This window comes from Ahaetulla prasina, chromosome 5 (assembly GCF_028640845.1).
Source record: "Ahaetulla prasina isolate Xishuangbanna chromosome 5, ASM2864084v1, whole genome shotgun sequence".
NCBI lineage: Eukaryota > Metazoa > Chordata > Lepidosauria > Squamata > Colubridae > Ahaetulla > Ahaetulla prasina.
Window position 1 is genome coordinate 79,389,179 of NC_080543.1, and position 15,970 is coordinate 79,405,148.

General features: G+C 37.6%; 1 protein-coding gene and 1 long non-coding RNA gene across 5 annotated transcripts in view; one reads left to right on the forward strand and one right to left on the reverse strand.

The window, feature by feature from the left end:
- CNKSR2 (connector enhancer of kinase suppressor of Ras 2) overlaps window positions 1–15,970 on the reverse strand; it is a 574,134-nt gene that overhangs the window by 75,831 nt on the left and 482,333 nt on the right. For all 4 annotated transcript variants that reach the window (XM_058186957.1, XM_058186956.1, XM_058186955.1 and 1 more), the window contains one exon: window positions 8,680–8,747. In XM_058186957.1, the coding sequence (XP_058042940.1) occupies window positions 8,680–8,747 (68 nt within the window). The remainder of the gene's footprint in view (window positions 1–8,679; window positions 8,748–15,970) is intronic.
- The window catches only part of LOC131200296 (uncharacterized), a 72,206-nt gene that overhangs the window by 25,384 nt on the left and 30,852 nt on the right, over window positions 1–15,970 (forward strand). The window lies entirely within an intron of this gene.

Genomic DNA, 15,970 nt, shown 5'->3' on the forward strand with positions numbered 1-15,970 from the left:
CTGCTAGAACCTTTACTGTTGGAGGTCTATAACGATGCATTATTAGGGGCCAAATGACCTAAATCATGGTTAGAAGCATACATTACACTAATACCAAAAGAAGATACAGATCACAAACAGATAAAAAATTATAGACCAATATCACTGCTAAATAAATGTTGACTACAAAATATTTGCCTCCATAATTTCAGAAAGACTAAAAAGATTTTTTTTTTTACAAAAAAAATTCCCCCCCCCCTTCCCCACCAACCCCTCTCCCTTCACAAACCTCCTCCCCCCTCCCCCCCGGCTTCCCGGAACAAACACAAGGTATAATTAAAAATAAAACAAACATATGCTAAAAAAAATTTTTTTCCCAAAACTATTATACCAATTCTCCCTCTCTAGCTCTGACTTCCTCCTTACATAACCAAAATCCTTCAAAAAATTAACAATAAACAGTAATAAAATATATAGATCAGTAGAACAAATTAATCCTAAAACATTTAAAACCAGCTAAAGCATAAAAATCCAATCCAATTCAGAGAATATCTCCCTTATAGCTTCTATAACCATATAATTTTCCCCCCAAGTCTTTCTCACATAAGATCTTTCGAGAATATTCTATTTAAAATTCAGTACAACAGATTATTAAATTTCAATACAGGGAAATTACAATATCTATTCAACTTTAGTCCTTCCTCGTCAAAATCCAGTATAAATCCAAATATCTAGTCTTTTATGATGGTTATAAAACATATAATCAACCCATTTCTTCCAAATCTTCCTTACGTATTGTCTTTCAGAAACGCTAAAATCTTTTTCTGTTAATATTTCAAAAAAAAAAATTCTTTCAAAAATGATACTTTTGTCTCTTGCCATTTTTGATGCATTAGTCTCTGTCTTTCCTTCATTACTCCTTTTGAAAAGTCAGTCACAATATTTCCTAATAGTTCCTTATGTCCAAGAATCCACGAGTTACTGCCGTATATTCCCTCAATCCGAAAAGAGAACTCTTGGAAAGCATTAACCCTGTGAATTTTTCCATTTCGGGAGACAGCCTCCTGTAGCACAAATTCAGGCTTTTCATCCAAACTTTTTAAAAAAGGCTTCTTTACATCCATTCCATATTCCAAGTCCTGATTACTTTGGTTAATTTCCTCCAAACTCTCATCCAAAACGCCTCCATTTTTTTCCAATTCGTATTGTTGAGTAATTAAATACATTCTTTCTGTATAATCCTGTATAAAGTCACGAATCCATTCTTCTGAAAAAACCTTCATGGCAAAGTTCTTGCTGAAAATCCCCTTATAAAATACTTAAACAAACTAAAATAATCCAACAATCCACAGTCCAGTACAATAAGATAAAATCTCCATTCAGTTTCACTTTCTCAACAAGTAAACGCCATTTTATTTCATTGTGTTGATTGTAGATGAGAGAAAAAAAGATTATTTTTTTTAAAAAAGAAAAAATAGAAGTCAGATTTAATACTTGCAATTTAAATGACTGATCTCCTGTGTTTTATTCCGTCTGCTTATAAATATCCATAACAATCAATTGAAGCAGAAGTGGTCGCTCTCTTCTCTGTCTGCTTAAAGCAGAAACACACTGGGGCTGGAGCTTTGCAGAAGGAATTCCAGGGAACTTTCCCTTTCGAGTCCCCCAAACAGGGCCTCTAGAGAGAGCTCTACCTTTCCTTCTTCTGCTCTTTCCCTTCTCCTTACCGGGGAAGGTACTTTCAGCCTTTGATTTCGCCGGCTTTTACAGAATCCCAGCGCGGGCGCCCTTAGGGCGTTCTTCGGAGAGAGCGGAGCCACCAGAAGCCTCAAGACTAAAAAGATTTTTAAATGAATTTATACACCCCGACCAGAATGGTTTTTTACCTAAAAGACAACTGAAAAATAACATGAGAATTATTATGAATGTCCTGGAATACTACGAAGCCCACCCCGAAAAGCAACTAGCATTGATCTTAGATGCACAAAAAGTGTTCGACAACATATGCTCTCAGTGTACATAAAAGAAAAGATACGTTCATCAAGGTACAACATTTACAACACAAATTAAAATTAAAATTAAATTAAAAACGAAACAGGAATTAAAGTTGACTTTGTAAAAATATACAAATAGAATGAGACTATTGCCTTATACACTGTAAGCCGCCCTGAGTCTTTGGAGAAGGGCGGGATATAAATGTAAATAAAAAAAATTTAAAAAAAAAGATCAGGGAATTGATTTGGACTGGTGGCCTTATTTGCAAATACAGCAGAAAACTGGATTTTATAGTGAACCACAAGAAATAGACAAGATATTACACGGGGCAGATGAAAAACTGATAAAAATGTTTTACAATTACTTATTGAGGTTTAAAATGGAAGAAGAAACAGTAAAGGAAACTATAATAATGTGGGCAAAAAATTGTGGGTACATTATAGAATTAGATAATTGGCAAAAATTGTGGGAACGAAATTACAGATTGACAATGTCAGCAGCATATAGAGAAAACTTATATAAAATGTTCTATAGATGGCATCTACTGCCAGCAAGACTGGCAAAAATATTTCCAAATAGGTCACCAGAATGTTGGAAATGTAACAGACACAGGAAAATACTACCATATATGGTGGACCTGTCCATTGGCAAAAAAATATTGGGCAAAGATTAAAAAGTAGCTAGAGGAAATGGTAAAACAACAAATAGACTTAAAGCCAGAGCTATTTTTATTAGGCATACTAACAGGGAAATATCATAAAAATACTTAATATTTAATGCTACATGTAATAACAGTGGCTAGAATTATATATGCACAAAATTGGAAAAATGAAAATATACCTACAGAGGAAATGGTAATACAGAAAATATTAGATGGCACCAAGATGGACAGGTTGAAATTAAAGATAAAGGAGAAACAGAATATTATTTAATTTGGGATGTATGGCACAATTGGTTAGATAATAGATGCAAAGATTAGAAAATTAATGATGAAAGATTATTAACAAAACAAGAAATAAGTACAAGTATAACGATAGAAGAATATTTACTGTAAGCAATATTATGGCAAGATGGTATAAAAGTATAAAGTAAAATATTTAGAATGATAGATATATAGAGATTTATGTTAGAAATATGGATATTGTAGGAACAAGATTTAAATGGTTGCAACTAGGAGGTATAATAGTATGCATATTGTAAAAAAATGCTGATACAACCAGAATATTGCTGTTGCAAAGTTGAAACTGTGATGCAAAACGAAGAAAAACGCTTAATAAAAATATTTTTTTTTAAAAAATAGTACTGGACACACTCCTTTTCAAATAGCTACAGGAGTGGAATTTTTACCTATGCCAGAGTACCCAAGAGAACCTCCCTCATCAGTAACCCTAACGGAGTGGGTAGATTCTCTCCAGAATGCATGGGGCAATATAAAAAAGGCCCTAGCTAAAGCAACAGAGAGTCAAAAAAAAACAAGCCGATAAGAAATGTATTCCCCAAAGGGAGTTCCACATAGGAGACAAGATGTATCTGTCCATGAAGTACTTAAAACTGAGGCTACCTAGCAGGAAACTGGGTCCCAAATATGTAGGGCCCTTCCCCATAGTGAAGGTGATCAACCTGCTCATGACAGAATTAAAATTGCCCAAGATATTGGGAAAGGTGCATCCAGTATTCCATTGCACTTTGCTGAAACCAGCCCAAGCATTTAACTTAAGGCCAATGGAAAAAGATGTCCCAGGTCCAATTACAGTGGGAGGTGAAAGACACCATGAGGTTAAAAAAAATCTTAGATTCCAGGCATTATAAAGGAATGCTGCAATACTTGGTGCAGTGGAAAAACTATCCAATTTCAGAGGCAAGGTGGATCAAGACCCACAATATTAAGTTAGAGCACATAATAGGCAGATTCCATGCAAATTACCCTCAGAATAGAATAGAATAGAATTTTTTATTGGCCAAGTGTGATTGGACACACAAGGAATTTGTCTTGGTGCATATGCTCTTAGTGTACATAAAAGAAAAGATACGTTCATCAAGGTAAAACATTTACAACACAAATGATGGTCAATATATCAATATAAATCATAAGGATTGCCAGCAACAAAGTTACAGTCATACAGTCATAAGTGGAAAGAGATTGGTGATGGGAACGAAGAGAAGATTAATAATAGTGCAGATTTAGTAAATAGTTTGACAGTGTTGAGGGAATTATTTGTTTAGCAGAGTGATGGCCTTCGGGAAAAAACTGTTCTTGTGTCTTGTTGTTCTGGTGTGCAGTGCTCTATAGCATCATTTTGAGGGTAGGAGTTGAAACAGTTTATGTCCTGGATGTGAGGGATCTGTAAATATTTTCACGGTCCTCTTCTTGATTCGTGCAGTATACAGGTCCTCAATGGAAGGCAGGTTGGTAGCAATTATTTTTTCTGCAGTTCTAATTATCCTCTGAAGTCTGTGTCTTTCTTATTGGGTTGCAGAACTGAACCAGACAGTTATAGAGGTGCAAATGACAGACTCAATAATTCCTCTGTAGAACTGAATCAGCAGCTCCTTGGGCAGTTTGAGCTTACTGAGTTGGCGCAGAAAGAACATTCTTTGTTGTCCTTTTTTAATGATGTTTTTGATGTTAGCTGTCCATTTTAGATCTTGCGATATGATAGAACCTAGAAATTTAAAGGTTTCTACTGTTGATACTGTGTTGTCTAGTATTGTGAGAGGTGGAAGTATGGAAGGGTTTCTCCTAAAGTCTACCACCATTTCTACGGTTTTGAGTGTGTTCAGTTCCAGATTGTTTTGGTTGCACCACAAGGCTAGTCGTTCGACCTCTCGTCTATATGCGGATTCGTGATTGTCTCGAATGAGACCAATCACTGTTGTGTCATCTGCGAACTTCAGTAGCTTGATAGATGGATCGTTGGAGATGCAGTCATTGGTATACAGAGAGAAGAGAAGTGGGGACAGCACACAGTCCTGGGGGGGCCCTGTGCTAATTGTACAGGTATTTGATGTGATCTTGCTTAGCTTCACCTGCTGCTTCCTGTTTGTTAGGCAGCTTGTGATCCACTTACAAGTCTGTTCCGGAACTTGTAGCTGGTTTAGCGTAGTTAGAAGAGTGTCTGGAATGATGGTATTGATTGCTGAACTAAAGTCTACAAAGAGGACCCTTGCATAGGTCTTTGGAGACTCAAGATGTTGTAGGATGTAGTGCAGAGCCATATTAACAGCATAATCTGTTGATCTATTTGCTCGGTATGCAAATTGCAAGGGGTCTAACAGCAGATCCGTGATGGTTTTCAAGTAGGAAAGCACTAGCCTTTCAAAGGTTTTCATGACTATAGATGTTAAAGCAACTGGTCTGTAGTCATTCAGTTCCTTGATGGTGGGCTTCTTCGGCACTGAGATGATGGTAGAGCATTTGAAGCAAGAAGGAACATAGCACATCTCTAGTGATTTATTGAAAATATGGGTGAAGATGGGGGCCAATTGGTCAGCACAGACTTTTAAGCAAGAAGGAGTTCTCTTGTCTGGGCCTGGAGCTTTTCCTGGCTTTTGTCTGTGAAATAGGTCCTGCACTTCCTTTTCTGAGATCACTAGGGGTTGTGAACCCAATGAAATGGGGTCAGTTCAGGGGTGAAATGCTCCCGGATCAGACAGGATCGCACGATCCGGTAGCGATGGCGGCTGCTGGTTCGGAGAACCAGTTGCAAAAATCCCTGGCCCTGGCCCCCCTGCCTCTGCTGAGCCGCACCATCTGCAGAATTTTTTTTTTTACTTTTAAAAGCCGGTTTTGCTTTAGCCGAAACCTGCCTTTAAAAGTAAAAAAAAAGCCTTTGAGGATCCCGCCCCTCAGCTGAGATTGGCAGCCTTTAAACTTAAAAAAATAAATAAATTTAAAGGCTACTCTGGGGATCTCACCTGAGTTCCTCATCAGTAGAACCTTAAAAAACATGTTTTCTGTAGAAAACATGTAGAAAAACTCCTTTTAAAAGAGTCTAAGCCACTTACCTGATTACTGGTCGATCTCATGGCTTTTCTCACAGCCGGAAAGCCCCAGATTCGCTTTTAGCACTAGACTGAACTAATCTAAATTTAGCTAATCTATTTCACCACAGAGTGATTAATGCTGTCTGGCTGAGGAACTCTGGGAATTGAAGTCCATAATAAAATATGAAGTGTGAAGTGCAGCTGCTTTTACATTGTGTGTGAGTCAGTTGTGTTGTGTTGTGTTGTGTGTGTGTAAAGTGTGAAAGTTGGTTTTTGGTACCTCTTATTGTTTTTTTATACTTTGTTTATTATTTTTATTATTGTTATTGGCCACGCCCACCCAGTCATCTGACCATCAAGCCATGCCCACCAATTAAGCCACGGCCACAGAACTGGTATGGAAAATTTTTAGATTTCACCCCGGGTCAGTTGTAGGAGGTTTGGCTGTTGTTGGTGTGTCTGAGATGGGGGTTGTGGAGATAGGTGGCTGTAGTTTCCTTTCAAACCTGCAGTAAAACTCATTCAGGTCATCTGCCAGTTGTTGATTACCTTCAGCCTGGGAAGGAGATTTGCCATAGCCGGTGATATTTTTAAGAGTTTTCCACATGTTTGCTGGTTCATTTGCTGAAAACTGATTCTTTAGCTTTTCAGAGTAGCTTCTTTTTGCTGCTCTGATCTCCCTTGTTAGTGCATTTCTGGCCTGATTGTACAGCATTTTATCACCTTTTTATCACCTTCCTCTTTGGAATGTCGTAGCTGCTTAAGTTTAGGTGTGAACCAAGGTTTGTTGTTACTGTATATTCGCAAGTTCCTTGTAGGCACACATAGGTCTTCACAGAAGCTGACATATGATGTTACAGTATCTGTGAGTTCATCCAGGTCTGCAGAGGTATCTTCAAAAATATTCCAATCAGTGCAGTCAAAACATGCCTGTAGCTTTAATTTTGATTCCTCCGTCTAGGTCTTCACTGATTTAATTGTTAGTTTTGTGATTTTAAGTCTTTGCCTGTAAGCAGGTACAAGGTGAATCATGCAATGATCAGAGTGTCCTACAGCTGCACGTGGTAAAGACCGATAAGCATCTTTTAGTGTTGTGTAGCAATGGTCTAGAGTATTCTTGCCTCTGGTGGGACAATTGACGTGCTGAAAGTATTTTGGTAGCTCTTTCCTTAAGTTTGCCTTGTTTAGATCTCCCAAAACAATGGCCACTGAATCAGGGTGTTTGGCTTCAGCCTCCATGATTTGGTCAGCTAGAGTTCGTAATGCCTTGTTTACACAGGCTTATGGTGGGACAGAAACAGCAATTAGAAGAAATGAGGAAAATTCACGAATAGAATGGTTTGCAGTTGATAATTAAAGTCTCTAAATTGTTGTCACAGAATTTGTAAATTATTTTAAAATCTTGACACCAGTTGCTTTTAATATATAGGCATAAGCCTCCTCCTTTCTTTTTACCAGATGTTTCTGGAATCCTGTCTGATCGTTCAATCTGAAACCCTGGAATGTTCAGGCTGCTATCTTCAATTGATTCCTTTAACCAGAAGCTATGGCCCCTCCATGGAGGGCTTCACAGTAAATGATAATAATATATAATTATTGTTTTCCAGGTACCTCCTACATTTTAGGGGGGGTCCATCTGTCAAGTTTTAAAGTACGCTTTTGCTGTTGCAACCATTATCACTTCTCAGCTGGCCAATGAACTAGGGAGGAGGGAAGGGGGAAATGGAATGTAGGCTCCAGACATCAAGAAGACAGACGTGAGAACCAAAGACACTTTGGTTGGTGTTCGCCAGAGCCAAAGACATTTTCTCATAGCAATATTGTTATGGGGCTACGCCCACATTTCAATTGAAAGAGAAAAGACCACGAAGGATTGGAGAAACAGGAATTATTTATTTAATTATCTGTGCAAATAGGTACAGACTTCCACTTGCGTGAAAAAGCACAGTCTGGACACCTGGCACTGCCCAAGTCTATACTTTTATAGCTTCTGATACAGAAAGTAGAAAACAGGAAAATACCAAATGATACATAATTGGTTTACAGTTAACTTGTCTATATATGGAATTATCTTACACCTTATGTCACCTTTCATGACACGAGACATCCTCTGACACGTGTCATTAGTCACCTTCAGTATCCTATTCTTGTTCAGTATGTTCCAGGGGTTAAAATGTTAAGAAGTAAACAGTTACAATATGTAGAAATATTCCTTTAAGTTTGCAACACATGCCTCTGCCAAGCAAGATAACTTCTGCTTTTACATAGAGGTAATTTTCCATCAGCATTACAAAATTATATGAACAGTAAAGGTACACACAGAACTTATTGGTGTTTTAGGGTTGCATAGATATTGGGGTCCCTTATCAATATAATGAGACTCAATTGGACAATCTGACCTGCTCTAATAGGGGGAGAGAGAATCTATACTTTAATTATGTGGGTTTGCGTGGGAATTAGTTAGATCTGGTTTTGCCCTAACCAGTGCTGAAATTATGTACTCAATAAAGTTTTGCATTCAGAGATTGGATCATCTCGCTCATGCTTGCTTGATTGGGTTTGTCTGTCGGAACATTGACATGTGCACTGAAAATGAATTTGAATTCTAACACATTGCTATATAATGCTAATCTGTCTGCATGTGAAGGAATATTATAATGCATTTTCTAAAACAATAGTTCATTTTCACTAGAGGGTAAACTGAAGCCGTTAACTTTTTACCTTGTTCTTGTTTGATCCTTTCCCTTTCTGCATATCCAGCAGCAAGCATATTAATTCTGTTCAACCATCTGAAATAACATGTTTATTGAATTACTGACATGACTGACACATTTATAGGACATTTATTAAAACTAAAACATCTGAATAAGATCAAGACAGAAAAGCTCCTTGCTAAATTTATAATTAGGTCTTCAGTAAGTTAAACTTTAAAAATGGTTTAAGATATTGAAAGCTTCTCTAAGTTATTTTTTTACAGATGCTAAATTATCTAAACTATTGTTCATCATACCAACAAGAAGTTTAAATATAAAATGGTTTTGTATGTTCCTTTTAATGCTAAAGTTCATGAATCAAGTATTAAAACAACACAGATACAACTGAAAGCATTAAACAGGGAAAGGTAAGGAATCCCTTCTATGTTAAACGTAATAACTTCTCTATGAAGCATGAAGTGAAGCAATACTGATGGTACTGAGAGAGATAACAAGTCTATTACTCTAACCTGCACATTTTTGGTATTATCATTATCCAGAAAGTACAATTAAATAAGGTTCTGAGCACCCAATACTTCTGTCAACAAGACAGTCATATGTAGTAAAATTAGACTCTTTTTATATAGATTTGTCAGGAATATAAATTTACTATTATTATTATATTTCTATTCTGCCTTGAGAGAGACAGAGACAGGGACAGAGAGAGGGAGGGAGGGAGGGAGGGAGAGAAGAGAGAGAGAGAGAGAGAGAGAGAGAGAGAGAGAGAGAAAGAACTCAAGATAGTGAACATACAACCATCCTATGAAGTGGGCTGGGTTAAGAGAGTGACTGGTCCAAAGTCACCCAATTTGGAGGTCTAGAACTCAGTTTCCAGTTTCTTAGCCAGCACCTTCCATTCTATTTGTGACACATGTCATAGAAAATTAAAGTAATAATACCACCAACATTTCTTTAGCATTTTATGTTCTTCTAACACAGGAGTGTCAAATTCAAGGCTCGCAGGGCCTGCAGGGCCAGCCTGGAAATATCCAAAATGGGGTGCGGGGGCTGTGTGTGGCCCCCCACACCCTGTTATCTGCCTGGATGACCTCCTGTAGCACTCTGCTGGCCAAAATAGAGCATAGGCCAGCAAAGTGCTGCAGGAGGCCATCTAGGCAGAAAATGGGGTGCAGGGGAGCCACACACACTCCTGAGCCCATTTTGGCCAGCAGAGTGCTGCAGGAGGCATCTGTCCCATCTCCCCCCATTGGCCGGCCCACGGAGGAGAACTACAATGCTGATCCAGTTTGACACCTCTGTTCTAACAGTAATATTTTCCCCTTTGTTGTAGACATTTTATATAGAAATATTATAATATAATAGTTTCAGAAATGAAAGGTAAGTCTTACTCCATTTTGCCATGAATGAAGAAAGCGGACTCTATTGGTTAAGCTGAATACTTATAATCATGAATGGAAACTTACAGAAGACTTAATGACTTCTATTGGTAAAAAAATGATAATGCAACAAAATTTTGAGGATTTTTTTTTCTGCCAAAGTATGCAATAATGTGTCCATAGACCCTTACCTTGACATCTCTTAGTTTCTATACCATGGTTATTTTTAAACACTATTTTAAACAAACTACAAAAATAAAATAACAAGCTTGCCTGCTGCAAAACAGCTGTTCAGAAAAAAATAGAAAATAGGCTAAGGTAATAAGGAATGGGGGGGGCTAAAACAACTTGTGAGAAGCAAATAGATCAGTGTGCTTCCTTGTAAATGTTTCATGACAAATATACTGTAGCTTCTAGCCCTTTGTGAAGCATCACATGAAAGCTACTGTGTAAGAGGGTATTGTAACAGTAGCGGGTTTCAAATCCCATTGCTACTGGTTCGCTCGTGGGTGCTCGTGGGCGCATGCGCAGAAGCGTCCGGGTGGAGCCTCCTGCCGCTGCTGCTACCAGTTTGCCCAATACAGGGCGAACCGGTAGCAACCCACCACTGTATTTTAGATAACTAAAACTAAAATCCTACGGCATCTCTGGACCCCTCCATAATTGGATAACTGCATTCCTGTCAAACAGGCAACAAGTGATCAGAATAGGCAATGCCCTATCAAATCCTGCTCCTGTTAATAGCGATGTCCCCCAAGGCAGCGTTCTAGGACCAACACTGTTCATATTATACATAAACAACCTCTGTGACCATATTATAAGTAACTGTGTTCTCTTCGCCGATGATGTTAAACTATTGAACACTACCAACAATTTGTGTTGGAATGGTCAAAAATTTGGCAACTCCAAATCTTAACCAACAAATGCTCTGTCTTACACATTGGAAAAAAGAATCAGAACACTAAATACAAGCTTGATGGACATGACCTTGTAGATGACCCTCACTCTGCCAATGACCTTGGAGTTCTCATATCAAATGATCTAAGTGCCAAAGCCCACTGAACTACATCACCAAAAAGGCATTAAGAGTTGTAAACCTAATCTTGCATAGCTTCTTCTCCGGAAAGATTACACTACTAACCAGAGCATACAAAATATTTGCTAGACCAATTCTTGATTACAGCTCATCTGTCTGGAACCCATACTATATATCAGACATTAATACGATTGAGAGTATCCAGAGATATTTTACAAGAAGAGTCCTTATGCCACCAAACTTGAAATTCTGGATTTAGAAAATTTAGAACTATGCTGCCTTCAGCATGACCTGAGCATAACTCATAAAATCATCTGCTACAATGTCCTTCCTGTCGAAGACTACTTCAGCTTCTACCACAACAATACATGAATACACAATAGATTCAAACTTAAAGTGAACCGCTCCAATCTTGACTGTAGAAAATATGACTTCAGTAACAGAGTTGTTAATGCCTGGAATGTACTACCTAACTCCATGGTCTCATCCCAAAATCCCCAAAACTTTAACTTAAGACTGTCTACTCGTGGCTCCCATATAACACCTCTCCTGCGCAAGCTGCACTGGCTGCCTGTGGTCTTCCAGGTGCACTTCAAGGTGTTTCCATGGCTTAGGAGCGCTTTAAAGGAGCGTTTATTTACGGGACCGCCTACTGCTACTGTTCGCCTCCCACCGACCCGTGCGCTCCCATAGGGAGAGCCTCCTCAGGGTGCTGTCAGCCAAACAATGTCAGCTGGCGGCGCCCAGGGGGAGGGCCTTCTCTGTGGGGGCTCCCACCCTCTGGAATGAACTTCCCCCAGGACTTCGACAACTTCCTGACCTCCGGACCTTCCGCCGCGAGCTGAAGACGTATTTATTCTTCCCCGCAGGACTGGCATAATTATTATAATTATTATAATTATCATTATTATTATTAATTTTAATGGGGTTTTTATGGTTTTAATGTATTTTAATTATGGGCCAAATTTAATAGGTTTTTTAATATTGGTTTTAATTGTATTGTATCTATTTATTGTTGGTTTTATCTGGCTGTAAACCGCCCTGAGTCCTTCGGGAGAAGGGCGGTATAGAAATTAAATAATAATAATAATAATAATAATAATAATAATAATTATTATTATTATTATTATTATTATTATTATTATTATTATTATTATTATTACTGTTGACCTCACCCCATTCCTAAGAGGTCTGTAAGGGGCGTGCATAAGAGCACCAGCATGCCTACCGTTCCTGTCCTAATGTTCCCTTTGATTGTATTCACTTTGTGTGGTTATTTCATGCTTATAATTATACATATTGTTGTGTTTGACAAAATAAAATAAATTAATAATTATAATAATAATTTATAAATAAATAAATAAATAAATAAATAAATATTTATTTTATTTTATTTATTTATCAAATTTATATACCGCCCTATCTCCCGAAGGACTCAGGGCGGTGTACAGGCATTTAAAACACATAAATACAATGTAAGAAATATAAAAACAGTTAAAAAACTTATTCTAAACGCCTATTAATTTAAAATTAAAAATATAAAATAAAAGCCAATTTAAAAACCAGTAATTTAAAATTTAAAATTTAGCTCAGCCCTGCACAATTAAATAAATGTGTTTTAAGCCCGCGGCGGAAGGTCCGGAGGTCTGAAAGCTGACGAAGACCGGGGGGTAGTTCATTCCAGAGGGTGGGGGCCCCCACAGAGAAGGCCCTTCCCCTGGGCGTCGCCAGACGACATTGCCGCGCTGACGGCACCCTGAGGAGACCCTCTCTGTGAGAGCGCACGGGTCGGTGAGAGATATTCGGTAGCAGTAGGCGGTCCCGTAGGTAACCCGGCCCAATGCCATGGATAAATAAATAAATAAAATAAATAACCTCAAAGATGCCTTGGAGAAAATATTTGGTAACGTTACAAAAACAGGCATTTTTTAAGCTCAGGAAAAGAGAAAATGTGAGAAAGAAACTCAGTAAGCTAAAATGAGAAAGTGGGGGGAACAGGCAGTCAGGCTCTCAAGTTTCTGTTACTATAACCTCCAGCAGTAAAGCAGAATGCCAGTGAAACCTGTGGAGACTGATTTAATCCATCTTTTTTTTAATACAAGTTTTATTAGTTTTTTAAATTCCCCCCCTCCACACAGACACAATTCATGAACAGAGTATTGAGATTGTCTTATTTTATACAATTCAAAATATTCAAATATATTTTTCTTAGTTACAATTTTTGCCAAAATATTCTTTTTTCCATAGTTTTTTATTCCTTTCCTAATATTTCCTTGCTCATTTTATTAAATCACATCTTTTTTCACCCTTCGTTTTCTAATTTCTCCATTTTTATTCATATTCATTCCCTTTCATTCCTTGTTTTTTTAACTATTTCAATTTTTATTCTTCAAATATTTTTGGGGTTGTCTTCCCTCCATTTCCTTTTCACAGCAATCTTTTCTTCTTCTTACACTCCTTTCCCTCCCTCCTTTCTTCGTACCTACTTTCTTCTCCCCTCCCCTCCTACTCCTTCTCTACTTCCCTTTCCCTTCTCCTCCTCCTCCCTACTTTCTCCCTATCTAACTTTCTCTCCTACACTTATTTCCCTTAGCTTTCCTCCTCTCCTCTTCCCTTTCTTCTTTCTCTCTCTCTCTTTCTCCCTTCTGTCTCTCTCCTTCTTCTTATCTCTCTCCATTGCTGTATCTATTTTCAATATCTCTAATGTCCAGACATCCCCAATTCTCTCATTTATTACACATATTTTTCAAACCTCCTCTCCTATATTTTAAACCTTAACATTGTCTTCATCTTATTCCATTTATATCATACAGTCAATTAGTACAACTTTCCACCTCTTATTTTCTTAATATTTCTATTCAAGATTCAATACTTATTATTTTCTTCCAACAATGTACATCATTTACTAACATTTCAATTTTATTCCCTTTTACATCTTAAATTTCAATCATCTTAATTTGTAAACCGTGCCATTCCAAATTTCCTCTGCTGGGTTTCCATTCTTTTATAAATTTAAAATTTTTCTTAATCATCAACTTCAATTTTTTCTCATTCCATGCATTGTTCAACACACACAAAAGAAAAGAAAATGAAGGAAGCAAATCCATCACTACTTTGATTTCTTTTCTTTTATTCATTTTTCTCCTATTTCTAACCATTTTCTTTCAGTCTCTCCCAGATCTCTTAATATTTTTCTCCCTTTCTTCCCTTCTTTCATTTTCTTCTTTCTCCCTTTCTTGTTTCCTCTTTTCCACTTTTCTCCAACTTTTACTCTTTTGATGTCCCCCCTCAATTTTTCTCTATTTCCTCCTCTTCTCTTTAATCTTTCACTGCTAATCCCAATGTAATCATGTTTTTTTCACTTTTTAAATTTTCCTTTTCAATCTTTTCTTTTTCGCTCCCCCCTCTTTTTTAAAGTTTCTTTCCCTCTCTCCATTTTTATTTTTTTACTATCAGTCCCAATATGGTCATCTATATTGTCCTCATTAATTTCTTTTCCAGCATTATATCTCATAATTTCCTCATCTTCTCTTTTTTTATTTTTAAGCCATAATTCTGCTTGCTTGTTTCCATTAATAGACTCTCGGACGATCAAAAGCATCTCCCATAATTCCTCCCAATTCTCCATATTTTCAATACAAGGAGAAAGACTTTTTAAATTTATTTATCTTAATTTATGTATAGTCTAAATTCCAGTTTATTACTTTAACAGCCCAAATTCAAGTCCATATATCTCTTTTCTTCTTTGTTTGTTTATTTATTTATTTATTTTATTAATTTGATTTCTATACCGCCCTTCTCCTGAAGGACTCAGGGCGGTTTACAGCCAGAATAAAACAGCAAAGACATAAACAAAAATTAAAACATTTTAAAAAACTGATTTTAAAATTGACCATAAGTTAAAACTATCATAAAAACCCTCATAAAACCCCCAATTAAAAATTTCATTAGGCCAGCCCCGCACGGTGGAACAAAAAGGTCTTAAGCTCACGTTTGAAGGTCCAGAGGTCAGGGAGTTGGCGTAACCCCGTAGGCAGCTCATTCCAAAGGGCAGGAGCCTCCACAGAGAAGGCCCTCCCCCTGGGGGTCGCCAAAATATTTTAAAACTGTTTCAGTTTAAGTCTATTTGTTCTACTCCCGCTTTTTCTTTTACAATCTCACTAGCTGTTAAAACAACTTCTTTCTGATTTTCCCACGTTGATCTGGATGGTGTGATACTTTCTATCCTCCAGCAGATGTCTCCTTCCAATTCACAAATACTTCAGCAACAAAATGTCTGTTGTTAATCCACAAAGTTTTTTATTCTGTTTTAGTTCTTTTGTTAGCAAACAATGTTTTCTTTCAATTTTCTGTTCCTTTTAGTATTTAATCTCTTCCAAAACCAAATTAAAATTCAGATGGAAAGTCCTTTTTGGGGCTTTAATTACAAAGTTCCGTTTTACTTTTATTTTCTTTATTTATACTTCCACATGCCAATTCAGCCACTGATTTCCAATTAAGAACTTGTTTTAAGCTTTAATAGGTTTTCTTCTTACCTATGCGTTGGCAAATCACTTTTCTGGTAAGAATACTCCGTTCAATCGCCTCTCCTGCTCCAATCTTTTGGTGTGGCCACCTCAATTTGTGACAGCTCTAATGACTGTCTTCCCATACCGCTGAGTCGGAGGCTAATGTCGGCGCTCTAGGGAATTTGCCACTTCCCTGTTCGCGCCGATCCGTGCTTCCCTTCTTCGCTGTCTCTCCAAGACAGCTATGGTCCATGAAGGACCCCCAAAATGGCTGGAATATCGGCATTCCTCCGGAGCCCCGGGGAATTGCCATCCTGCAGCAGCGTTGGCCAAGCCTCCTCCTGATTTAATCCATCTTGAAGAGCTAACATACGTATA